Below are 27961 nucleotides of genomic sequence, written 5' to 3'. Positions count from 1 at the left end.
AGTGCTCACATGTATAGGAAGAAGCATGTGTTAGTCTACAAGTCTCCCCAGATCGGCAGAGGGGGTGGAGCAATGACTGGGACAATAGGGGAAATTGGCCAAGTACAATTGGGGAGAAAATGGGAGAATAATCAAGAGAAAATATATATATATATATAAAAAAAAAATGCTCTTGTAACAGACTATCTGAAAACATTGATGGCTTTTGTATCAGTCAATAATATATAATAATATACTCCTCTGGCCAAGACTGGATGGATATTCAGGGTCATAGATAGCTGAACCAACAAGCACAACATACTATTTGAAAGATAAGCATGTGTCCGAGTATGAAAATATATGATATATTATAAACCTGTAGCATTATCAGTGGAGAAGAAATTATTCTTTAATTGCAAGGAAATCAAAGCGAGCTCAGACAAAAACACTAATTTCAGTGCACAATCTAAACAGATCGTTATGGAGACGTACACAGTCACTTCTTCAGGCACTCTGAAGCAGTCTCAGCTTAGAATCATTGAAAAATGAAAATAAGCCCACTCACATTGACACCCAGTGTGAAACCGTAGATATTAAAATGCTGAAAAGCTCTTGTCCTGTGGAAAAGAGTTTTGTTATGTTACAGCCAGGGCATCAACCAGGGCATCAACCAGGGCATCAGACAGTCAGCGCAGCATCAAAGTCAATGAGGAGCCCATGTGCATTCCTTCAAATACCACTGTTATCAACACTGTTCTCAACACTGTTATCAACACTGTTATCAACACCAATTTGATTTTGTTTGTTTTTCCATCGTTTAACGTCATCGCTGGTTTGACCTCAAGAGCCATGACAATGTCCAATTACTGCTTTCTGAAGGGCTAAAAAAAAAATGAGTCACACTGTTCAGTCGCTTAACATCGTCTGCTCTTAAGCAGTGTGTCCAAATGTGTCACTTGAACCTTTAAACCAAGATGCCAAAACGAAAAGCTGAGTTGTAAAAACCCATAGAAAACCCACATCTTAAAATAAGTCAACAATTGTTAAGGAAGCGTTGTCATGTTTTTAACTTCTTTTCTGAGGGCGAGGACCTCGACTCTCCCTCCTTTGGTCCCACGTGAGTCCGTTTCAGAGCGCTCTGTAGCGGGCCTCTCTGAGAGGACGGCCCGTCTCTCGGAGGCCTGGTGTCTGCTGGTGCATCCTCTCCCTCTGATTCTGAGGAGGAGGTGTGGAGGTTCTGACCCACGTATCCTGGTGCCACAGTCCGGTACTGCCCGTTCATTCCGGGGCTACGGAGGCTCCGTGAGGCCCAGGTGTTGTCCATAGCCAGCGGGCTGCTATACTCCTCTCCGCTGTCAGAGCCTTCTTCCACAGCAGGATCTGCAGGCCTCCCTCTGGCCTGGGACTCTGTCTTGACGGTAGCAGATTGTAGCAGCTGTAACAGAGGAGACCCAGGTCCGTCTGTCCCCTCCTCGTTGTCCTGGCTCTCGGGGGACATGACTGGGCTGAGGCACACAAAGTCCGAAGGGCTCAGAGCTTTCTCCTCGTCCCCGGGGCTGCTGCTGTCGGGCCCGGTTCGGACGGCGCCTCGTCCCTCGGCCGACGAGGAGGTGGACGGGTCATCGACGGAGATCGATGGGTAAGTGCACGAGTCGATGGCTGAAAACAAGGCCTGCGCGGACTCAGGGCGCAGCCCGGCTCTGGAGACCACGTGCAGCCGGCGGCGCCTCGTCGCATTGCGTTGGCGTACCTTGGCGTTCCGCTCCTCCACCTCAGCGTCGCTGCTGGAGCTGGAGGTGGAGGTGGAGGAGCTGGAGGCTCCGGCCGGGAGGGAAGGGGAGGAGGTGCGGCTGGACAGGGTGGAGTTGTCCCTGGGGCTCGGGGAGCGTGGCCGGGGCATGGGGTCCAGCCAAAACTCACTCGAGTCAGAGTCCTCGTTGACCAGGTCCAGCAGGAAACCCGACTGGTGCCGCTGACGCCGGCCTCGTCTCCCCAGACGCCCCTCCTCCCCGTCCGCCGTGGCCGGTTCCTCCCCCGCTGAGGCTTCGGGTCCGGCCAGGGAGGAGGAGGACGAGTTGTCGGAGTCGCTGTGTTGACTCGCAGCAGCAGCCAAGGCAGCGGCGGAGGGGATGGTCGGCGCGGCCCGCGTGGTGGTGGTGCGCCGTCCGCGGGCGTGGAGCTGAAAGATGTCCTCCTCGCTCAGGTCGCTGTCAGAGTCCGAGCTCCAGCCCTCGATCTCCCGACGCACCAGCGAGTCGAAGAAGGCCATCATCCGCGGGTCCTCCTGGATGGACTGGCTGACGTAGTCGTGGGACAGCCCGCTGCCGCTGTTCAGCACCAGGTTGATGTACTCCTCGTGCGTGTACAGGCTGCGGGACTTGTCCTCCACACGGCCGTCTAGGTCACCCAGACTGTCGGGCTGCTGGTATGGACTCCACACCTGGGAGGGATGGAAGGATAGATAGATGAAGGAAGAATAGCACCAAGGAAAGGATGGTAGGAGAGGATCAAAGGGAGAAATGATGGAAGAGCAGAAGGATGGAAGGAAAGATGAATAGAGAGAGAGAGAAAGAAAGAAAGAAAGAAAGAAAGAAAGAAAGAAAGAAAGAAAGAAAGAAAGAAAGAAAGAAGAGAGGAGCAAAAAGATAAAGGAGGAGAATGCCAGATCAGGTTTAAAGTCAAACACTCCCCGTTATTAATAGTCTCTTATTCCAGAACACCTGGGCCTGTATCATCTTTCACTCGACAGTATGATATACAAACAAGGACAGGTATGTTACTGCACTGACAAAGAAGAAGCTAACTATTGATCACACTTGTCCTTGTGATAAAGGTGATGTAAATGTAAATGAGTGGCTTTCCTTAACAACATATACACTCTGTGATCTGGGATGTTTTTACATTAAGTGTAGATGAATGGTTATCAGGCCAGGGTTATTATGGTGATTCATATTTAATCAAGCTATTAAAACTCATTACTAGATTTGCAAGGGTAAAAATCTAGATTTTTTTTTATTCCTGGAAAGTATGCATTCTAGAGTTACAAGATGTCAACCACTGACAATGTAACGTGAGAATGAGAAAGAGGAGAAAAGTGACCTGCTCACTGCTCTCTCCTTCAAAAAAGACTGATGATGTGTTGCGAATCAACATGTTTCCTGTCTCTGTGTGCAGGCCAGATGACATGTTTCCTGTCTCTGTGCGCAGGCCAGATGACTGTCTGATGATGCGTATAAGAGTCAGTCAAAAGGTGTGTCAGTCTCTCTCTCACCGAGCACGCAAAGCATCTTCAAATGTGGCCTGGTGTATTCATAAGGTCAGCAGCAGGACAATAAATACCCTGAGTCTGTATCACTAACTAACTAGGACAATAAAGGAACGTAGCTGCTGTGTGCTTCTTCTGACAGCTTCAAATGACTTCATGGTATGACCAGTGGAGACACTCTTCAAAGAAGTCATACCAACACATCAAAACAAATGCTCCAAAAGACTGAGATGAAAGGCTGAGGAAAGGGGTTTCACACCAAGGGAGATATCACAATTTTCATTTGTTAAATTTTACATTCTGCAGTCATTTTTGTTTGCAAACCAAAAGTTAGGTTGCAGGGTATTGTGTAGGCTGATCAAGCAACATTTCAAAATGTTAGGCTAGAGAGTTAAAAAGGTGTTCATCTTGGTATGACCTTTATAGGACCTTTACAGTGGCAGAAGTTGAGTCTCTGGCCCAGTGCCAACTGCTCTCATAATAGAGACAAGGATGCTGGCTAATTAGAACAGAGTGATTTTGATTTGATTTGATTATGGTTGATTATGGTACTGTATGTCCTGTTGTTAAAAACAGGACATACAGTACACCCAACATATAATGCACATTACAAGTCAATTTAAGAAATAAGAAATACAAAGAAAAACAATAGATGTAAGTACAACATTTCGTGGACAAAAGACCCTCGCCAACTATTCTAGATTACTCTGCAAGAATTTCTTCAGGAGGTTTTTAAAACCACTCAGAGAACTTGCCGTCTTAACTTCGCTCGGGAGCTTGTTCCACTCCTCTCCCCCTGTGTCGAGGAATGTGCTTCTCCCCACCTTGCTTTTTAGGTTTGGTAGTTTCAAATCTGTTACACTGGCTCTCGTATTCCAGTCATGAGCATCCCGTACAAATTGAAAATACTTTGTAAAGTAGCTTGGACAATGGTCATGTCGGATTTTATGGACCATAAAGAGTTTTAGCTGTTTAACTCTATTTTCCACTGGGAGCCAATTCAACTCTTTAAAATGTGCGGGGCTGATATGAGTTCTTGGACTGAGGCCAAGGACAACAACCCTCATTAATTTGTTTTGGGCTATTTGAAGCCTGTCTTTTAATATTTTAGTTAGACCACTGTACCAGGAGGATATACAGGTATAGTCATAGTGACATTGAATTAAGGATTAAGTAGTGAAGTGCTATCACAGTAGCTAACAGTTTCATGGTCTTCTTGTCCAAGAATTTAGATATTCTAGCTAAATACTTTGTCCTTGAGTGGATCTTCCCAGTGACAGAGAGGGCCATAGCTTCACCTGTCATACACTGGTCCAATTTACATCCCAGGTATGTTACACAACATTTTTCCTGTAGCTTGGTGCCGTTACATTCCACTGAGAAACTAGGATAGTCCCTTAATTTATATTTAGACAATGCAAAAACAATGCATTTGGATTTTCCAAGGTGCAGGGATAGTTTATTTTTGCATAGCCATGAACTTATGTTGTGAAGCTCTTTGCTAAGGGATGCTCTGACAGATCCTCCTACTTTAACTCTTTGGACTCTGTCAGTGAGGTAAGACTGTATCCAGCTCATTGCCTCCCCTTTAAAACCTATAGCCTTTAGTTTGCATAATAACATTTGGTGGTTGACAGTGTCGAATGAGCTCGAACAGATATGTCAGATGATGAGGTAACTTATAAGGCAAAATATACTTTCATCATAACAGAAATGTCAGATGATGAGGTAACTTATGACTTATGATGCAATATACTTTCATCATAACAGAAATGTCAGATGATGAGGTAACTTATGATGCAATATACTTTCATCATAACAGAAATGTCAGATGATGAGGTAACTTATGACTTATGATGCAATATACTTTCATCATAACAGAAATGTCAGATGATGAGGTAACTTATGATGCAATATACTTTCATCATAACAGAAATGTCAGATGATGAGGTAACTTATGATGCAATATACTTTCATCATAACAGAAATGTCAGATGATGAGGTAACTTATGATGCAATATACTTTCATCATAACAGAAATGTCAGATGATGAGGTAACTTATGATGCAATATACTTTCATCATAACAGAAATGTCAGTTGATGAGGTAACTTATGAGGCAATATACTTTCATCATAACAGAAATGTCAGATGATGAGGTAACTTATGAGGCAATATACTTTCATCATAACAGAAATGTCAGATGATGAGGTAACTTATGAGGCAATATACTTTCATCATAACAGAAATGTCAGATGATGAGGTAACTTATGAGGCAATATACTTTCATCATAACAGAAATGTCAGTTGATGAGGTAACTTATGAGGCAATATACTTTCATCATAACAGAAATGTCAGATGATGAGGTAACTTATGAGGCAATATACTTTCATCATAACAGAAATGTCAGATGATGAGGTAACTTATGAGGCAATATACTTTCATCATAACAGAAATGTCAGATGATGAGGTAACTTATGACTTATGAGGCAATATACTTTCATCATAACAGAAATGTCTGATGATGAGGTAACTTATGAGGCAATATACTTTCATCATAACAGAAATGTCAGATGATGAGGTAACTTATGAGGCAATATACTTTCATCATAATAGCTTTTTTGGCTCGAGAACAAGGTATTTTAGCCTTCATAGCCAAAATGTTTTGCAATGTTGGTGGCTTGCTCATAGCACAGTCATCCATCGCTGTGAGCAGGGGACGGGGAATTGAGAGTGTCCTGAAATGAGAATGACACTTTTGCTCCAAAATGGAGTAAAGGGCCAGAAAGTGCGTTTTGAAAGCCAAAAATCTCAGTACCTGGCAACATTGTTGAGTCACTGTTATTTTATCAATATACCCGTCAACCCCTGTAGATATATTGCAGTCATTTTGTGCTATGGGGCAATACCTTACTTATTTTCTCTGTAAAAGCATCTGTATTTCAGTCTACCCTTACATTGCAAAGACTTGGTTTCAGAAATATGTGTGGAACCATATGTATCTACAGTGTCTGTCAGTCTTTATGTATCTTACAGTGTCTGTCAGTCTTTGACAAAACACTGATATAATCAATGCCAATGACTGACATAAAAGCCCGCTGTTGGAGCTGGTTGTGTCTGTGGGGATTCAATGTCTCAGTCAAGGACACCTGTGCAGTGCATTTTCATGTCCCTGCGACCCAACTTTGGGTCCCAATCCAGCCTATGAAAAACACATCGTCATAAGTCAAGTTTAACATAAAAAAAAGACAATCACGGCAATGGCCTCCATTACTGACCTTGATGACCTTCTCGACACCGGAGGAGCAGATCATGTAGGTGTGAGGGTTGAACCGAACCTGGTTCACTATGGAGCGATGGCCCTTCAGAATCATGAAAGCCCCGTTCACCACACGACCCGGGCCTCCTGAGGGAGTCAACAGAACGAGGAGGTAGTCATTATAATACTGATAGACACATAAACACACATTCACTTCCATAGTTCTTCAGTCTGGCATGGGACACATGAAGTTTAATTTGAATTTTGAATTTTTTCAATAATTTTGAAAAGAGTGATACTCAAATAGACTGAGTCAACCTTTGATGGTTGGTGAGTTTATTTTTGGGGGTAACAAGTGTTAGAATGTGAACCTTCTCCCCCACTCTTCAGTATTCCAGTGACAAACCACACATGATTGGTACCCTTAACTCATTGAGTGCCAGCCACTTTTGGAGAACGGACGCTCCCAGTGCCAGAGTTTCAGAGCGTTTTCAGTGATTTCTCGAGGCCCACAGAATATTGTGTGATATTACTATGTAAACACCGAACACGCACAAAGAACGATGAGACTCTCTTCTATCATCTGCAAAAAAAAGTTTATTGATCCCATTTTCCGTTCTTTAGTTATGAGCCGGAGAAGATAGGCTGTTTTGAGCAAAAAGACACTTTTCAAATTAGAAGCTGAGTTATTCCGCCTTTTGTGAAATGCAGCATTTCAAGCACATTCACTGAGTCTGAAGATAATATTTTCTGATGTAGTGACGTGGTGTAGTTGTGTGGTGCCTGCGTGCCCCACCCCCCTCTCCCCCCCCTCAGCTGCAAACTCCTCCCCACACTAACACACAGCCACACGCACCCAGTCTATTTTCGGAGAGCTCCGTTTTTTTGCGCCGGCTCCCAGCGCGACAAGGAAATGCCAAACCGGACTGCAGGGAAAGGTTTGGCCCTTCGGCGTCGGGTGCTGCCTTTCTGGCGGCTAATCGTGTGAAGAAACTATGCAGACAGACAGACAGAGGCAGAGGGGCACAGTTGTGTGCGCGGATTGACTGCTGTTCGCAGCCAACAAGCAACAGCAAGTCCGAGCCATCTATATGGCTCTGGCTGCAGCATGAGCGGTTTCTCTTTGATCACGGAGGTTTTTCCTGCTGTTTTCGGACCTTCCTCTAATCTGGAGAGCACTGTCGCCACCTAATGGGTCGGTAAAATAGGTTATACACCTTCAACATGCCCCAAAATTTTACAGGAGATATATTAGGCTTTGATCCACGTCCCACCGTCAAAAAACACAATTGACGACTTTAGTCGTCATTGGCACTCAATGAGTTAAAATAGCACCAGTGGGCTCAGTAGGGGCCCAGCACTGTACTCTGTAATAAAACCTCTATTCGGCTGACCTTGGGAACCAGGTTCATTCAAACATCTGATCATTCCAATGCTTCATTGAAGCTACAGCTGCTTATTATTGAATTATATTGTATATATTGTGTGTATGTGTGTGTGTGTGTGTGTGTGTGTGTGTACCGTATGTATACACACACACACACACACATACACACGCAAATTTATATATTATATATATATGACTTATATTGAATGAAATATTCAAACCCAAGATGCCATTATTTACAGCAAACTGAAAATCTGTAGATATGTTGTGCATCATTTTCTACACATTTCCCTTGAATTCAGTGATACATATTTGGTATGTTTGGAAAGCTTGAGATCTTGACTAACGTATTTAAAATAAAGTTCTGTGGGGTTGAACAAAGCTTGGGTTTGTAATGATGGATCCAGCAGGATGGAAGAGGTTTTAAGAGACCGGTTCTTAAGAGTTTTCCTGCCAAACTGAGCAAATGTAGTATGACGCTGGACATTAACAGCTTCTAGTTTACACTCACCCACAAACCATCAATACAGCACTACTGTTTACCTGCCTCTGGATCTTGCAATAGAGAGAAAAACAGGTTGTGATCTATGACAGCAGTCATATAATAGCAGCAGTAACATAATAACAATAACATGCCATTAGTCTGACACTTATCCCAATAGCCCTAGTTCACACATTTCTGGTATGAATCACCACAGAGAAAATAACTCTGGACGGTGGTATCATGCTACACTTGTCGAGATACACAGAAGCACCAGTGTTTCCCCTACAACTGTACAACGAGGAGTTTTAAGTCTTATTAATTAATCTTAACGTTAATTAATATAACATGGAACTAAAATTTGAAAGTAAACATAAATTGCAGACTGCCTGCTGCGCCATCTGACCAAAGCTGACTGCGCCAATATGGCGTCCTGCCACGGGATGGTCCATTTAGGTTTTGTTTTTGGTGGGTACCACCAGGCCTGAAAGAAACTCTAGTGGAAACACTGAGCGCATTCTTGTTTTGGGGGAATTTTCAACCCAAAACAAGCGTTCACACAAAGCATAATTTGGAGCAGTTTATTCAAACTTTTGAGTGTTTACCCCTTTAGTTTGGATGTTTTGAGCAGGTGGGAGGAACGCAATTTGAACTCAGGTGGCACCAAATAACTGCAATGAGACACCTGAATACCGTATGCAGATCCTGGTTTGTTTCCAAGCGAACTGTGGTGTGAACATAATCCTAACAAACCATAATCTACAAAGCTGATGATCCTGCAATATTTACCAACTACAGACCCATTTCCATTTTACCCTCCATCTCTAAGATTCTTGAAAAGTTAGCTTACAACAGATTACTGTGCTATCTTGACAGGAATGAAATATTATATAAACATCAATATGGTTTCAGAAAATCCAGATCTACATACATGGCTATTACACATCTTACCAATGAATTACATAGAGCAAATGATAATAAGAAATACACCATAGGAATTTTTCTAGATTTGTCAAAAGCCTTTGACACCGTAGACCACCATATTTTAATACAGAAATTAAATTATTTGGGACTGGATGATCAGGCTTTGTTGTGGTTCACCAGATATTTAGAACATAGAAAACAGTTTGTGGCCTTTAAAGGAGTAACCTCTCCTCCTCTTATGGTGAATTGTGGGGTCCCCCAGGGATCAATCCTTGGGCCATTGTTATTCCTTGTTTATATTAATGATTTGCCCAATGTATCAGAACTGCTATCCAAAATTTTATTTGCTGATGATACAAGCTTGTTTTATTCTCACTCAGAGCTTGATGTGGTTGTGAAGGTTGTTAACGAGGAATTGGAAAAAATGTCAAAATGGTTTAAAATCAACAAACTGTCACTGAACATTAAAAAAACTAATTTCATTTTGTTTGGTCCCAATTATAAGAAGCACACTGAGAATATAATGGTTCTTATTGACCATATTGCAATAGCTAATGTCAAATCGACTCGTTTTCTTGGTATACTTATTGATGAAAACCTATCTTGGAAACCTCATATTTCATTAATATCATCCAAAATTGCAAAGAACATTGGTATAATTGGAAAAATCCGCTATCTCATCAACACAAAAGTTTCTCTCAACCTTTATTATTCTATGATTTACCCCTTCATCAGTTATTGTAACATTGCTTGGGGTAGCACTCATCAAACAAAACTACAACGGATTTTTCGGTTGCAAAAACGAGCAGTGAGAATCATTACCTTCTCAGATCCAAGAAGTCACTCTTTACCTCTGTTTCGTAAACTTGGCATTGTAAATATTTTTCAGATTAACACCCTTCAAGTCACTCAATTTGTATATGATTCTTTGAACAAAATACTTCCCTCTTTTTTTCACAATTTCTTTACTCCTAACAATCAATTTCACAATTACCCAACCCGAAAAGCACTTCAGCTCCGCCCCCCTCAATCGCGTACCACCTTATCTCAATTTAACATAACCTATAGAGGTTCCAAGATATGGAATTCACTCCCCACCCACCTTGTTGAACTCTCTCCTCAGTCATTTAAAAAATATACAAAAAATATGTTGCTATATAAATAGCCCAACATTATTTGCCACTTGCATTTCTGTCTTTTTTTTGTTCTGTTTTTTGTTAACATTTTTTTTACTTATTTTGTTTGTTCTAATCTCTGTACTCTGATGTCCTTGTGTGTGTGTGTGTGTGTGTGTGTGTGTGTGGGTGTGTGTGTGTGTGTGTGTGTGTGTGTGTGTGTGTGTGTGTGTGCGCGTGTTCTTATTTATGTTTTTTAAGCTATGCTTTTTTGTGCCTTTAAGATATTTTGGGGGATGCCGCTTTGTCAAGCCCCTTGAGGGCTTTTTGGAATCTCCTTGCATGTTTTCTTTTATTTAAATTGCATTTGATGGTGTCTTTGTATGCCGATTATTTTAATATGTGCTAAATAAATACAAATACAAATAACACACTGCAGGAAATGAAGGTTTGATGCTTAAAAAAGGAGATGAACGTGGACATACAGTATGACAGTCAGCAGTTACTCATGCTAGGAAAGCCCAGCCTAACAGAATGAACCCAGGCTAAACCACAGTCTGGGCCAGTGGTCGCATTAACCCAATATTTTCCGTCTTTTACTGATTTTTTTTCTTCACAATGAAAATCTGAAAGGTGTCTGTCATTTTAACATAGGTAATAATAGAAGTGACAGAACTTTCACGAGCGTGTCTGTCAAAATGACAGACTACGACATAGCCTAACGCAACCTCTGGCTGGACTAAATGCTCATATTCAGCTCTTCCTTCGTATGTTCTTAACTGGTAAAGAACACCAGAGAAGGTCAGTTGTGAGAAAAAGCGCAGACGAATCTGTTGTGCTTAGCTTAGGTTTCAGGAACCAACATCTCTAACCTTGCAGGATGACAAGTTACCCAAGCTCTGTCCAATAAAGAAGCTGCTACTTGTGAGTCCACTTTTCTTTACACGCTCTGATTTTGCTTGTGAACAGTGTGAACCTAAACAATCCAAATACCAGAAATACAACAAAGAAAACCTTTCCTTTAAACAAACTCTCAAACTCAAAGTCTCACTCTCTCACAAAGCAAGGTCATTAAGATGTTCTGCGTATTTTTGTCACATGGAGACTCAACAGAAACTGGTCTCCTACCCGATGTTTAAGAAACGTGACTTACAAATAAGCATACACAATAACGGATGCAATAACTCACCTGCTTCTGGATCTTTTGGGATTTTCCACATGTAGAGGTTGAAGTCATCAGACCCAGACAAGATGTACTAAGGAGAAATCAGAGACAGGTTCAGCTATTTAAGGCTGCGGCACATGAATACAACATGGCTTTTATCAGAGCTGTATCTCAGTACATGCTAGGAGACAAACCCAGGCTTTTATCAGAGCTGTATCTCAGTACATACTAGGAGACCAACTCCTACAAATCAAAACAAAATCCTACAAGGTCCTTCCATTCTCTCGGGCACCCCTGTGCCCACTGAACTGTATAAACTGTATTACTGTACTTACTGTATTATTAAGTTTCTCTGTGAGGAATAACATTCGCCTCTGCCTTTATCTACAGGAAAGTTAAGTAAATCAAATAAAATCTAAAATAAACACTGCAGTGATGACAGAGAAGTGGCAGTGACAAAGTAAGTCAAACGAAGATTCAGAGCAGACTTAGGAAACTGGGAAATGACGGGCTTCCTTTCCTACATTTAACAAAGCCATGTGACTAAAATCCAGGAGCCAGGTTGTTTTTGGCCAATAGAAACACGGCTCTATGATCAGGTTCAAACACTTACAGCAAACGCCAACTTGGAGATCAGACTATTGTTTTTGTCTACAGATCTCCATGGGGGATACACAGATCAGATCTCCGTGGGGGATACACAGATCCCCATGGGGGATACACAGATCAGATCTCCATGGGGGATACACAGATCCCCATGGGGGATACACAGATCAAATCTCCATGGGGGATACACAGATCCCCATGGGGGATACACAGTTCCCCATGGGGGATACACAGTTCCCCATGGGGACTCCGGTCGGCGGTCGCTGTTGCTCTGGTTCACTTGGACATCCTGGATTGACCACCTGCGCACCGCTTTCCCCAAGGACACGTCAAGCAGGAATGTCACACCCATTACCCTCCCCCCCTTTCCTCTCCATCCATTTTGCCTGCTAAGCTGCTGCTATGTACCTCTGGCTTCACAGCATTTTGCCTGCTAAGCTGCTGCTATGTACCTCTGGCTTCACAGCACGCTGGCAAAATCCTCCAACTGTGCTTCTGGGTCTGGATTAGCAAGGTATCTCTGAATTGGAGCGCTGGTGGGACAGTGGGTTAAGGCCCAGGCCATATACTTACAAGTACATAATATACTTACAAGTACATACAAGTAAATATATACTTACAACTACATACAAGTACATACAGTATATACTTATAAGTACATACAAGTACTTAGAACACGGCTCTCTTGAATACTCGATTCTGATTGGTCAATCAACAAGATTCACCGGTCATTATTTCTCGACAACCGACCGCTGCTCTGCCACACCTGGATTAATCAGTTGATAAGAGCCTTTTGTCAGCAGACACTACTAATTAGGCCAACCAGTTGCAGCTGTGGTGTCTTGTGTGCCAATTCCGAATGAAACCGCTTTGTCGTTGAAAACGCTATTAAAAAATCTATTTGAATAATTATTTTTGTCAGATTATTGAATGATTTAGTTGTAGGCCGTGTTCTAAGCGGGATAATGTATATTGAGGCGGTGATTACTGGGAAATAATGACCTTCAGGTGAACGATTAAGCCCTCCGCTGCGCGTCGGGCTCAATCATTCACCTGTCGGTCATTATTTCCCCCGTAATCACCGCCTCAATATACATTATCCCTTACATATATACTTGTGAAATCATGAGTTCAAACCTGCCTCATGACCTTTGTCACATATCAACTTTTCTCCTTTTTTGTGTCTCTCAAATGTGCTAATAAAACTGAAATGCCTTGAGAAAATACTCCAAAAGAGATTTAAGGTGCAGATCCCAGACTAAAATTTAGATTTTGGCAACCTGTTTTGTGCCAAGCACCTGTTGCTGTTGTGGTGTTGTTGATGGTACGGACATGAAATGACACTGATTATCACTTCATTATCACCACGGCAACTAAACATGTGATTCAGTAATAAATCCCACGTATCCCCTAAAACCACACCTCATGTGATTCAGTATTAAATCCCCCCTATCCCCTAAAACCAGACCGGACGAGGTATCCCACATCACATCAGTATTACTTTAGCTTTATAAATATACAATCACCTTTTTACAGAATCAAACTTGCAACCTTCTAGTCACAGGCCCACATCTCTAACCATTTAACTAGCGCCTCCACTGATGCAGGGGCGGATGACAGTCATTTTTAAGCGTTTATGCACTACACTGACACAGGAGGATAATGTTAGCATAATCAGCATGTCTGCAGGGTGATGTCATGTCTGAAGAGGACCTAAGGGAGGACCACTGGCTGAGCATCGGGGCTTCTGTGTTGCTCCGCGGCAGAAAGTCACGAGTCCGCACACAGCAGAAACCAATGCTAATGTATTCTACTGTGTCTGCCCTTTTTATGTCAACATGAGTGGAGAGGTCTTCATTCAATTAACAAAATCATTTGATGGCTTGGTTGCATGGTGAACAGTTGATAAAAAAAATATCTTGAAGCTAATTACTCTTGATGGTCCTTAGACCTGGAAAGCCTTTGTAAATGATCCTATGTTGATGGAGTGATTTCCCTGAGAATTGTCTTTTGCTTGCTGCTTTATTGTGTGATTTACTACTTTACTGCATTCTGTAGGTGTTATGACCAGTGTTGGGCAAGTTACTTTCAAAATGTAATATACTACATATTACTAGTTACTTTCATTTGAAAGTAATAAGTTACTTTACAATATTACTGTCTGTGTAGAGTAACTCGTTACTTATTACACTACTTTTCCATTACTTTCACCAAAACACCAGCAGCAGCAGAATGACTTCGCTGCCCCGGAACCATCCTGAAAAATTATTTCAACCGTCTTGAAGTCAGTGTAAACATCTATAGTGTCATCTATAGTGCTTATTTGCATAAAAAAACAGTTTGATTAGGAAATGATTGTATCTTCATTTAAATATGTGCTTTGATTTTTTTTTTAAATAACTCAAATTTTAACTCGAGTTACTTGACAAAGTAACTGGTATAATATTACTGAAATCCTATAAGTAATAAGTTATATTACTTAGTTACTGCTAAAAGTAATATATTACATGTAATATGTTACTTTGTAATGAGTTACCCCCAACACTGGTTATGACAGTCAAATCAGAAGTTGATATTTTTACTAAGCAACAATACTAGTAGCATGATTATTGGATTAGGATTAGTGTTATCTTTCAGAATATCTGCTGGCCCACCTGGTCCTTGTCCCCGGCGAAGCAGCAGCTCTTCATGGTGCAGGAGTTGAAGTAGCCCTGGTTGTCAAACTGGAAGCTGGGCAGGCGGGAGTGCAGCTCGTACAGGACGGGCGGCAGGCGGCGCCTCAGTGCGAGGAGCTGGCTGCCTGAGCTGTTGAAGCGAACACTCATGGCGCTCTGCAGGGACATGCTGCCACCATAACGCAGCAGCGAGCTGGGAGGACAGACGCAGAGAAAAGGTTACAGCTACACAGACGAGATCTTTAACAGTACACTCCTTTAATCAGCCCCATCTGCAATTTGTGAAAGGTACGCGACCCTGCTCACGTCCCCTCGCTATCCTTTGACCCCTCCCACCCCGGACACGGCGGGCCCCATCTTCGCAAAAGCTGTAATTTAGCGTTTGCGCTCGTTTAGCGCCGCGTGCAATGCAAATTAGGGGCGTGCACAAGCGCATGCCTGTTATAATTGCACTGGACATAGTGCCACATGCCAAACCAGGCGTTTCAGCGCAAAAATGTGGGGATAGATGGCATTATCCTATCGTCAGCAGCGCGCAATTACTTTGCGCTAAGAGCTTTTAAAAGCACCTCTTACGCGCTAAATACCCCACTGCGCATGAGCGCACCATAATCTCCGTGCTGCGCAGTAAAATTCCTTTTGGATATGCTTAGGGGTGCACCGATCACGTTTTTTGCCACCGATCACCGATTGCTGATCACCTATGAGAAATATCTGCCCAACCGATCATCGACCGATCACCGATTACCGATTACCGATCACCGATATATATATTTATTTATTTATTTTGTAAGCAGCTATAGCAGTCTATTATAGAACAGTTTCCATTTTACATATAGGCCTACATTTCATGCATCAAATTGAAAGTGCAGCACACTTGTTTTCTTTTTTTTCTACATCAATATTTTATATTTTGTAGGCTAAAGGAAACCGCCAACATGATTTTTTGTGTGTGAGATAATTTGAGCACAAGACTGTGTTGAACTAAATGGCGTCCAGTTCCCTCAGTTCAGTTTATAAAAGAACAAAACTCATTCCACTTCGGGATTTCCATGTTACCAGTTCAATGCAGTTCAGTTCGCTCAACAAAAATACTCAATTTTCCGGGATTTCCCTGTTACACAAGAAAAATAACTTCGACCCAAGTTAACTATTTTATCGATTAAGCTAAAGCGGCTAAAGCTAACCGGAGCTATTAACGTTAGGAGGATACATGCAAATATGGATCAAACACGGACTTAACAGCATGCAAATGCCTCGGTAGGCGGGAGGACTGGAGGTAACTTCTCTCTGCTGAGTCTGCTCTAATCACCAGCTGATGTGTGTGATTCAAAGACGCAAGGGGTGTCTTGACAGTCTGGTGTGGTGTGTGGACAAAAAATGTGCCTCGCAACCTGCTTGGAGCACTGTGCCACTATGCTCTCTCAGCCACTACTGTAAAACACCCTCCCTCGCTCCGGGGGAAAAATGTCGGCGATTGAGCCAGAAACACAGTCTGAATGAAATTGAATGTAACGTTCCCAATTCTATGTATTACATTCTAAAAACTTAACGGCAACATTTTGGAAGGCTAAGCCACACAACTAGCTCGTTGTAATCTAACATCATGCTTCAAAAGATGGAGAACTGGCTGTGTTACGACGATGAGGATGCAAAACATGTAATTTGCATGTTTCGTTCCACCCATGTTTCGTCCGTGCTGCCAAATTCAATGGAATGAAACGAATCTTGTAGCCTTGGACGTAGTGAAGTGTTTTTGATTGATTTGTTCATCGGACTCAAAACGGTCTCCGCTGATAAGACACGGAGATCTCTGTTACAGGCAGGCTGTACGCCTCCTCCTGACCAGTTTTAAACATTAAAACACCTGCGGCTTAGTCCAGTGCTGCTTATATATGTAACAATCATTCAATTTAGCTGCTGCGGCTTATATTGTACGGCTGACGAAAGCAAAGCCTGTGCTTTGCAACACAATGATATAAACGTTAGAGCACAATATGAAAGTTAAACGATGGACATTGAAGACATGAAAATGGGCTGCCTCATGTTTCTCACGTGCAGCATGATCGGCTATGCGATCGGCGACAATAAAGGAATATCGGAAACAGCAGATCACATATTTGAGGTCCAATACAGGGCCGATACAGATTGCGTGCCGAACGATCGGTGCACCCCTAGATATGCTATTACGCACAGCCTTGCCACGCCAGGACATCAAATTCTGCTGCTAAAATTGGGTATTCGCAGATAATTCAGTGAGGCAATCAACTATAACTCACTGAGAAACTTTTATCACATCGCAAAGAGGGAAATGAATTGAGAAAATTTGTTGGACAATGGACATTAGCCTACTTGCAATAGGCTATTCACCTTCACCTATCCCATAACCCGGAGGGTCGTTGGCACCACAGACGATCTGTCAACAAGCTCTCTCCATCCTCGGCACGAGTGAGTCCACTCTATCACGCATGGAGAGAATTACAGCATATTGCATGCCTCTCACAAACACAGCGATTGCGAGACGGGAATCTGATTGGTTTGAATGATGTAAGACCCAGGCATTGTCTGGCCACACCTGTGAATAATTCTGGTGCTTAAGACTACCCAAATCCCATTTGCACTGGCATTTTGGGGGCGCAGATAATTTGGCACGGCTCTAATTTGCGCCTGCTGCAGGTGCGGTGGACGTTTCCGCATCCCCACCAAGAATTGCATCCCCACCATATTTCGGGGCTGTTTTAACTTAGAAAACAGGGAGGTCACGTCTACCCAGACAATTATATCACTTTTAAACAGTTACATTTCTGTATAAATCATTACAATATGCTCCTGTGAGGTGGGGATGCGTTCAGCTGCTGACGGGTGGGGGTGCAAAAAACTCGGCATAACACCTGGACACCTGCGCAAGGCGGACTGCTATCGTTAAGGCACGCAAACAGGTGCGCAAGCGCAAATAGGGGATATCGCCTGTACCAAGATAGGGCCCAGCATCTTCTAAATGCCCACCCCCCCTTCCCGGCAAGAGACTGGGGTCTGTCAAGACCAGAAACTCTCCCCACAAGAACAGCTTCTTCCCAACTGCCATCAGCCTCATCAACAAGGCCCGAAAGCCCCCTCGACCAAGGGCCCAAATGTCTCTGTACTCCTTGGTGGATGGTTCGTTCAATGTGTCAATTAGCCAATATTTTAGGATTTGAAATGCGAGTGGCAGGGGGATTGTCGCCGCACTCGCTTTACGCACGCCCCAAGAGAGAGAGAAAGAGAGAAAGAGAGAGAGAGAGAGAGAGAGAGAGAGACAGAGAGAAACAGAATGAGAGAGAAGGGAGAGAGAGAGAGAGAGAGAGAGAGAGAGAGAAAAACAGAATGAGAGAGAGAAGGGAGAGAGAGACTGCTGCTGCTCTGGACCTTCCAGACATGCAGCGACCACAGTCAGTCTTAATTGGTGTGAGAATTGTTTGGGCAGAGTGAGCACATGAGATTGAAGGTGAAAGAGTGTCACGTCACACACCAGAAACGTGTGAGTTGGCATCCCTGATTTAAAACAACTGACATAACGCCAACAACAGAAAGAAGATATATGTACATAGAGCCTATTATCTACAAGAGGCCTATCCCATACTAATTACAATCATCAAATAATTTAAATCCAAGAAATCTATCTGAACTAGCAGCTAATTTCAAAATGAATAAGAGCAATCAAATCAATATAATACAATGTTAATATCATTTATATCAAAAGCAAGTTGATAAAAACTGCCAGACTACAGAGAGGAAATGCCAAGAATGAAGGAAGAGAGGCATTATACTTTTCAACTCTATACTGTACTTTATCTTACTGTAACTTGTGTGCTAAAAGTCACACTTTTACTGCACTGCTATTAAGTCTTTAAAATGAGACCATCCTGTAGTTGGTAGAAGGGCAGTAGTGCCTGGTTCAACAATGAGACAACAGCGCCCCCTGGTGGACATGATCAACACAAGCGTAGGGCTCAAGAATAACAGCCAACAGGTCCAAACCTGAGACACTTCTGAACACATTTACTTACTCCTCCAACTGTAAATTGAATTTCTATATTCAGTGAAGACTTTTGATTCTTGAATGAGCTATCCACAATTTCTCATCTACTCATTAAATGATTGCAAAATCCAAACAATGAATCAACCTAAAATGGTTATATTCTATTTTATTGTTTCTTTATTACCTATTGTTATGTTTCCATCGCCTATGTTATACTCTTAGTTTCTTGCTTATATGACATTTGCCATTTTACTGCTAAATCTTATGACTTTTGCTGCTGCAGCAACATTTTCTCCCCTCAGGGATCAACAAACTTGTGTCTTGTCTTATCCCATCTTGAAAACAGGGGTTAAGAGGAAGAAAACAGGCAGAAATGTCTCACCTGCGTGGCTTGCGGATATCCCATAAGCCCACTCCCTCCTTGGAGTTGGCTGTGGCCAGCAGCCTGGGCTCCACAGGGTTGAACATCACGCTGTGGAAGGCGGAGGGGTAGCTGGCCAGGCAGAACGGCTCTACGGGACAAGATGAGGTGCAAAAAACATCAGAATCACCTGAATAAAAAGTAGTCTCCATTTGTCTCCAACTAGAAGAGTTGAATCAGTTGATCAGGCACAGACACATTCACTGGCATACTGGGCACACATGCATTGGAGGAAGTGAAGGAAACAATCATCTTGGACATGGTCCCATAAAATCCTCCTAACGTCTTTATGATCAGACCTCAAAAATCAAGGTGTTGATGCAATGCTAAAGGTTTGAGGTGTCTTAATGCTATCACATGTTTGATTATACAGTATTGGTATTGCTAAGAAAGCCCAGTTACAAAGGGATGTGAAAACCTTTGTGCTCAAGTAGCAAGCTGTTAGGTCACTGCTGTAAGACACTGAACTAAAAAGCTGCATATATATATACAGTATATATATATATATATATATATATATATATATATATATATATATATATATATATATATTAGGGCTGTCAGCGTTAACGCGTTAATCGCGCGTTGACTATCGGTCCTATTAACGCCACAAATTTTTTTAACGCGCGATTAACACATGCACGTTCTGTGATGTTTGAGCCTTGGTCCGCGCCATAGTTTTGGAAATCAGGAAGCATTAACGTTGATATCAAGCATAAACAAAGCTCCGTGAGCAGAAAATGAGGAATAAAATGGGTATATTGGCAAGTTCAGCTTCAAATTGAGAAAGATGTCCTGCATTTTGGGTGAGAGAGAGAGGGAGCGCGTCAGCTCTCCCCGTCTGTCTCGTCTCACCGTGGCAGAGAGAGTGAGAGACGGAGAACGGGGGGGGGGGGGGGGGACAGAGAGGGAGAGAGAGAGGCAGAGAAAGCGAGACAGACAGACAGACAGGCAGTGAGAGAGGGACCGACGGAGAACGGGAACGCGAGAGAGAGAGAGAAAGAGAGAGGGGGGAGAGAGCATTCACGCAGCTTCTCCTGTCTGTGGCTGGAGAGATGTAGAGGATAGCACCAATTAACTTCACACAGTGCAGCCTGAGAGATGTGTATTCCCAGTAACTACCGGTAGTAGCAATAATAACAATATTACCAATGGCCAAATACTTACCCATACTAATGATATTAGCTACCAATATTAATACAACAGTGCATCTTTGCACAAAGCTCTCAGGTTTAAGGTAGCCTACCTCGGTTTAAGGTAGATTTAGAACAGATTAAAAAAAATGCGATTAATTTGCGATTAATCGTGAGTTAACTATGGAAATCATGCGATTAATCGCGATTAAATATTTTAATCGATTGACAGCCCTAATATATATATATATATATATATATATATATATATATATATATATATATAATGAATAGCTTTATACTTACAACTGGTTCCAGGAATATTACAATCCATACTGTAGAGACAAATTCTGGATATCTCTCTTATTCATAAGACCGCTGAGACCACAGCAGTGCCCAATTAACATTTTAATTAAACTCATTTTACAAAGTGATTTACGCTGTTTTTAGACTACCAATCATCCAGCCTACAATGATTTATTAATGTATTTTACACATTATGCACTGCACGGGACTTGGGAAATCTGTGGAACCATGATTACTTTTACTTGTAAAGCCATTTCAGTCTCCTGTGGCCCAGTGTTTGAGAAACAAATAGCCATCCTAGGTATTTGGGGGTTATTTATTGTGTGGGTGCTTTAGCCATCCTAGGTATTTGGGGGTTATTTATTGTGTGGGTGCTTTAGCCATCCTAGGTATTTGGGGGTTATTTATTGTGAGCCTATAATCTTGAGCGCCTTGCAGCTGCAGTGGTTCCTAAACTTTTTGGCTCGTCACAGCGACCCCTTAAAATTAAGCAATGCCTAATAATGCCACCCGCATAACAGACTGCATTATGCAGAGTGGTGAACATTTTCCGGTGGTTTCAATTGATTATCAGAGGAGGCCTACAGGCTGGAAACTACTTAGTGTTTCACAAGAAAAAAGCAACAATTAACCCATTGATACCTGATGCAGCATTTGTGTGTGTATCCCTTTAAGACCGCGAACCGCGTCACGCGGTTCGCGGTCTTAAAGGGATACACACACAAATGAGGGATATACACGCAAATGCTGCATCCGGTATCAATGGGTTAAGAAGAAACAAGCGCAAATTCACAATAGCTGCGGCCACATATGTGGCTTTCTGAAATGCAGGGTGGCAGGGGCTGCCCACTCTACTCTGCCTCTACCACCCTGCATTTTGAAACCCCCCCCCCCTCTCCCCTCTTTTAGCCAATTGGCATGAACACAAACACACCTTCTCACACACTTGACCTCCATGCCACATTTCAGCCTCCTGCCCCTGCCATCCTGCATTTTTAAATTGCCCCCCACTGCCCCCCTTTTAGCCAATTAGCATGAACACTTTTACACACACACACACACACACACACACACACACACACACACACACACACACACACACACACACACACACACACACACACACACACACACACACACACACACACACACACACACAATCATACCAAATTTCAGCCTTCTGCCCCCGCCATCCTGCATTTTGAATAGGGGTGGGAATCGCTGAGTAGCTCACGATACGATATCGTCACGATACTTGGCCCTCGATAACGATATATCACGATACTGCGATACTGCGATACTGCGATATATTGGAAGACGATACATCACGATACCTGTGTAACAAGTGAAAAAAATACCTCTGAAGGCAAAAAATCATGTATTATGCATTTATTAGCAGAATTGACATGAACTCTCTGAGTTCACTCACTCACTCATACCATTTTCGATACCACGGAGGAAAAGTTACACATTAAGTCTTTTTATTATTACTATTAAAACAAGAAAACCTATATAACCTACCTACCTACCTATATAATTTCTAAAAGTAGATATTAATGATCAAACATTTCCATTCATGTAGCCTACAGTAGTTATGTTTTTGTTTCAACTACAAACATAAATAAAGTCAACTTGAAACTATGTTTCAACTACCACACACAGCATAATATTTTAGCCTGTTTATTAAAAAATAAAAAAAAATAAAAAAAAATAATAATAAACATATCGATACTTGGCGCCAGTGTATCGATAACGTATCGCGGGTGGAAATATCGCGATAACGTGGGTATCGATATTTTGTCCCACCCCTAATTTTGAAATGTGCCCCCCTTCCCCACCCCCCTTATTAATAATAACAACAACAACGATTGGCAGAGGGGGTGGAGCTTGAAACTTGGTTTAAAAAAATAAAATAAAAGAAGAAGAAAATAAACATGGACTTAAAGGAACACGCCAATTTTCAACCAGAAAACTGTAAACCATTTTGCAGCCATTCATTTAGTTTCACAGTTATTAAGAATTGATTAGAGTTCAGTTGTGGACCAGTGATGTCATGTGTGAATCAATCAAAGCCCTAACCTCGGTGTAGTAGTGTACAGCATGGCACTCTGCCCCCCTGCTTACCTCCGTGCGGCGGCTCGCGGATGTCCCAGATGAGGACGCGTCCATCATCAGAGGAGCTGGCGAACACGTTGTCGTTGACGGGGCTGACGGACAGGCTGTACACAGCATCGATATGCAGAAACACGTTCAGAGTCTCCCCTCTGTGGGAACAGCAACCATCCAAACACGCAATCAATGCTGTGTTACTGCCAGGCCAAGTGACTTTGCCAATGTACATAGTTTAATCATCGGACTGCCGAGGAAAGATTTTTGGATTGGCCCTGTGAATATGAAAACATTCTGACTCTACAGTCATGAATGGTGTTATTTGTGTGTTGTTGGTTTGTACCCACCTCTCCACATCGTGAAGAATCACCTGTTCATCGTTACCTGTAACAGCAGAAAGGCAAGTTGTTTGCAACCAATTAAAAAGAAAAAGCAGTTAAGACAAATCTTTTCTAACCTTCAACTTGTTTGGAAGCCATAATCATATTCTATGCATTCATTCAAGGCCAGATTTAACAACTAGTCTTTTGGTCCCTTTAATTTGTCAAAAGTAGATGTATTAGTTGTTTTAATTGCTCAATTAGATATTAACCAACCGCTGATGTTTCAAAATGCCAGTATTTGCTCCTCTCTAGACCTATTGGCATGGTGGGTGAACAGCCGGTCACTAAGCAGCACTCACCACAACAAGCCTCCAAAACATCCTAACTCACACTTTCCCATTCATAATTAACACCATATGGGTTATTCATGTGTATTGAATTGTAACTACTGCAACCAGTTAAAAGCACTTAAAGTGCCCATTAAATATATGATCTAAATCAGGTCCTGGCTGCCTGATGATGTCAAAACTAAAGACCCATTACACAACCGGTGGTGGTTACAGTATGAAGTGTATAGACTCAGACTGGGCCTATATTAGTGTGTAGAATGTAGCATAGTGTCTATAGACTGGGTCTAGATGTGCTGGTAAAAGATGGCTTCATATCTGTGTTTTTTTACATTTATTTATCCAGGGAAGGTTTGCTGGGCAAAGCACTTCAGCAAAGTCCCAGTTTCACATTCATACACTTCCACACATTCCCACCTGGGAGCTTCCTCCCTTTACAACCACAGTTGTAAAGGTCCCATTTACTACACAAATAGTGTAGTAGCTGTACTGTACCGTACTGTAGCTGCTACCATTACGTATGTCTAATGTTTAATTGTATGTTTAATTAGGAATATGCTATTTGCACCTGTACGTCAAATACGTCGAATTTAAAATGTTTAAGCACGTCTAAAGTATGCACATGACATGTGCACCTATGTGCAGTGAATATGCCACTGTCTCTGACTTGTCTTATCACTCTACTGCCTTATTGCTTGTTGTGTCTCTTGTTGTTTTTGCACTCATATGCCCTGTTATATTTGTACTATGTTGTAAACGGAGTCCACAGCACAAGAATTTCACACGTGATACTTGTACCATGGAGTGACAATAAAAATCTTGAATCTTGAATCTTCCCAGTACAACCACAGTCTCACCTGGGAGCTTCTCAGTACAACCACAGTCTCACCTGGGAGCTTCCCATTACAACCAGTCTCACCTGGGAGCTTCCCAGTACAACCAGTCTCACCTGGGAGCTTCCCAGTACAACCAGTCTCACCTGGGAGATTCCCAGTACAACCAGTCTCACCTGGGAGATTCCCAGTACAACCACAGTCTCACCTGGGAGCTTCCCAGTACAACCAGTCTCACCTGGGAGCTTCCCAGTACAACCACAGTCTCACCTGGGAGCTTCTCAGTACAACCACAGTCTCACCTGGGAGCTTCCCAGTACAACCAGTCTCACCTGGGAGCTTCCCAGTACAACCAGTCTCACCTGGGAGATTCCCAGTACAACCACAGTCTGACCGGTTAAGCATCTTGTTGAAGGGCACCTTGCCGTTAGTTAGAGAGGGAGGAAACATATTCACTTTACCTCCCCAGAGTTTGCTAGCTGGTCCAGGGATTCAAACCAGCAACCTTTCCAATCACAAGCCCAGTTTTACAAAAGCATTGTAGACCTGATTGGATGTGCTGCTCTGCACTATGCCAATGCTGTTATGTTTGTCTTGCAGTTTGATATTAAATTGTATGCTAATTTACTCTGTTGCACCTCAAATAGCTCCTTTGAGGACATCACAGTTTTCTAATGTAATCTCATCTAATCTGATTAGATCTTTTATCTACAAGCCGCAGACTGAAACGTTTCAACAAAGGACTTTGACCGAGGAGAATTCTAGGTCAAGGACTGGAGATGAATAAATGTCACTAGGTCTTACACATTGTTGTGAAGACGTGGGGCCCTATCTTGGTACAGGCGATATCCCCTATTTGCGCTTGCGCACCTGTTTGCACATGCCTTAAAGCAGGGAAGATTGCGGTCTGCCTAGTGGGTGTTATGCCGAGTTTTGCACCCTCGCCCGGCAGCAGCTAAACGCATAGAGACAGTCCGCATGTCTGGGAACGCCCATACAGGCTCTAGGAATGCCCACAATAGACGTTGGGTTAGCCTGGGGGCGGGGTCAGGGTGGGGTAAATTCCCCCGTTCTATCCATTCAGCAAAGTTAGAATTTAGCTGATAGCCCAGCCCAGGCAGACACGATCGGGGATTTAACCACCGCAGTAAACGCACATCTGAGCAGACGTCTTGTGTTCTGCTCTAGAACCCTCAAACCTGTAGTTTAGAGCCGGAGCACCGTCTTTTGGTGAGTCAGCCCATGAGATATATCGGCGGTTTTACCCCACTCGCGCGCCAGCCGTTTAACATTTTGTGGGCGTTCCCAGACATGCGGACTGTCTCTATCCCCACCTCACGGGAGCATATTGTAATGATTTATACAGAAACATAACTTTTTTTAAATTATATAATTGTTTGGGTAGACGTCACGTGACCTCCCTGTTTTTAAGTTAAACCAGACCCAAAATATGGTGGGGATGCAATTACTCGCGGGGGAGCATAACTCATCACAACAACGGGGGCAAGTGCAGATTAGAGGATGCCAAATCATTTATGCACGGTGCAAACAGGATTTGGGTGGTGTTAACCACCAGAATTATTCACAGGTGTGGCCTGGCAATGCCTGTGCGTTACATCAATCAGATTCCCGTCTTGCTGTCCATGTAATACAGTTTGCGTGAGGCATGCTGTAATTCTCCCCATGCGTAATTTGGATAGGTGTAGGCCTATTGACTGTATATATTATCCCTATCTCATAACGACACCATCCCATCATATACCTGTTAAAAACATCTGTGTTTTGATGCAATTGGGGTTATTTTGTTGACTGGGGTGGGACAATACAAACGTGTTTGCAGCGGGTAAACGGCGGAGACAAAAGAAAAGATTGGAGGATTTACAGTGGACTCAATTAAAACTGTGAAACACTGAGCTGCCGACTCGTGCCGAGGACAGAGAGAGATGGAGAGAGCTTGTGACAGAATCGGCTGTGGTGCCAACGACCCTCCGGGTTATGAGATAGCAGGTGAAGGTGAATAGCCTATTGCAAGTAGGCTACAATGTACAAGTGTTCTCAATTCATTTACCATAACCTCTCCTTGCGATGTGATAAAAGTTTCTCAGTGAATTATAGTTGATTGCCTCACCGAATAATCTGCTGGTCACCCAATTTTAGCAGCAGAATTTGATGTCCTGGCGTGGCACGTCCGTGCGTAAGGACGTAAGCGCAGCAAGTCTTTTAGCGCCTAAGAGGTGCTTTTCAAAGCTCTTAGCGCAAAGTAAAGCAAAGTAATAAACTTCCGCTTACCACCAGAGAAGACCTTTTTGTTGCTGCTGTCAAAGGCCAGGCAGAAGATGTTGGAGAGGTGCTCCCCCTTCAGTTTCACAGGCTTGGCCCGAGCATGGATGGCTTTTTCCATGTCCCACAGAAGCACCCGGCGGTCATCTCCCCCTGTGGACATGGGAAGATGGATTGATACAACAGCACAGACTTGACAAAATTACATAGTATATACAAACACATGCGGATTTCATACACCTGCAAATCAAGCCTACCTCGCCCGCTTGCTCTTATGACATCACTGATGATGTCACACAATTCCTATGACATCATCAGCTGATGACATCATCCAATGCGGGACAAAAATTCAAACAAACGAACAGAGCCCACTTGGTCCCTTTTATATGATGATGGTATGTACTGTAGATGTACACAACCAAAATAAAAATGTCCTTGCTCAATGCACATTATCATGTTCTATAAGAGATCAATGTGCTAAACCAGTGGTTCTCAAACTTTCACATCAAGGACCCCTAAAGATTCTGCTGAAAATAGTAATACATTTAATTTCCCAAATAACCTCTGAGCCCCATTCCTCTTAGCCCCAAACTCTGGAATAATTGCAGCAAAGTAACGTTACTTGGACATCCTCAAGAGAGCAGAACCTGCAAGCTCCAGACTGTCACACTAGGCCAGATGATTGTTTTTAATCCACTCGGGACAAAAATAGCCCTGTGGTTTCAGGAGGTAACGTTATGCATGATAACGTTACATTCATCAGGGAAGGCTCCCACACTGATCAGCTTATGGACTGACATATGGGATGTCTAAGCAGCTTGCTGTTTGCTTTGACGTTAGCTACAGTACGTTAGCAAAAAAAAGCTAGGCTAGGCTATATTAGCATCGGCTAGCCCTGGGATTTCAGCTGACTGGCTGGCTAGCGTTAGCTAACAAATTTCGACCCCACATCAGCTCAGCTTAAGAATCTGTCAACTTACCAGACACGAGCCAGTCTCCTCCGTTGTTGGAGAATTCAATGGCGTTGACACAGCCGAAGTGGCCCAGCATGTCCTTCTTGTACAGGCTGGTGCAGCCGGCCAGCCTGCGCCTCTGGAAGTCCTCCTTGATGAGCGGCTGTCCGGTCAGTTCTCTGCGGGACAGAAAGCCCACAGAGGAGCGCATTCCGCAGCCTGAGAACTCCTTCATTTTCCACATGCAGCACAACACGGGCTCCCTTTTACCACTGCACCCTCCACATCGGCTCGTCTTGTCGCTGGAGTAAGATGTGTAGAGATGATAACTGTTTGTCTACATTATGGTGGACAGATCCCCCGCTGGCTGCTGGCTGTGTCG

General features: G+C 43.0%; 1 protein-coding gene across 1 annotated transcript; it reads right to left on the bottom strand.

Annotated features, from left to right (window-relative positions):
- Nucleotides 1–369: 369 nt before the first annotated feature.
- On the bottom strand, nucleotides 370–27961 carry dcaf5 (ddb1 and cul4 associated factor 5). Its single transcript, XM_083633696.1, has 9 exons — nucleotides 27607–27961; nucleotides 26636–26779; nucleotides 23191–23227; nucleotides 22859–22998; nucleotides 19257–19386; nucleotides 14836–15049; nucleotides 11600–11666; nucleotides 6523–6650; nucleotides 370–2419 (listed from the first exon to the last, which is right to left on the bottom strand). Exons 1-9 carry the CDS (start codon nucleotides 27821–27823, stop codon nucleotides 1037–1039), a joined length of 2460 nt encoding a protein of 819 aa, XP_083489822.1. The 5' UTR covers nucleotides 27824–27961; the 3' UTR covers nucleotides 370–1036.

This window comes from Poromitra crassiceps (assembly GCF_964638095.1).
Source record: "Poromitra crassiceps genome assembly, chromosome: 3".
In the NCBI taxonomy this organism is placed as follows: Eukaryota; Metazoa; Chordata; class Actinopteri; order Beryciformes; family Melamphaidae; genus Poromitra; species Poromitra crassiceps.
This window is presented reverse-complemented; position numbering and strand designations above follow the sequence as displayed.

Bases quoted from the DNA above. Each gene is read 5' to 3' on its own strand.
- dcaf5 (XM_083633696.1), bottom strand. From the start codon at position 27,823: ATGTGGAAAATGAAGGAGTTCTCAGGCTGCGGAATGCGCTCCTCTGTG. The intron at 26,780-27,606 runs GTAAGTTGACAG...CCATGTCCACAG, and splicing joins AGGAGACTGGCTCGTGTCTG to GGGGAGATGACCGCCGGGTG. The intron at 6,651-11,599 runs GTGAGTTATTGC...TGACTCCCTCAG, and splicing joins CCCAAAAGATCCAGAAGCAG to GAGGCCCGGGTCGTGTGGTG.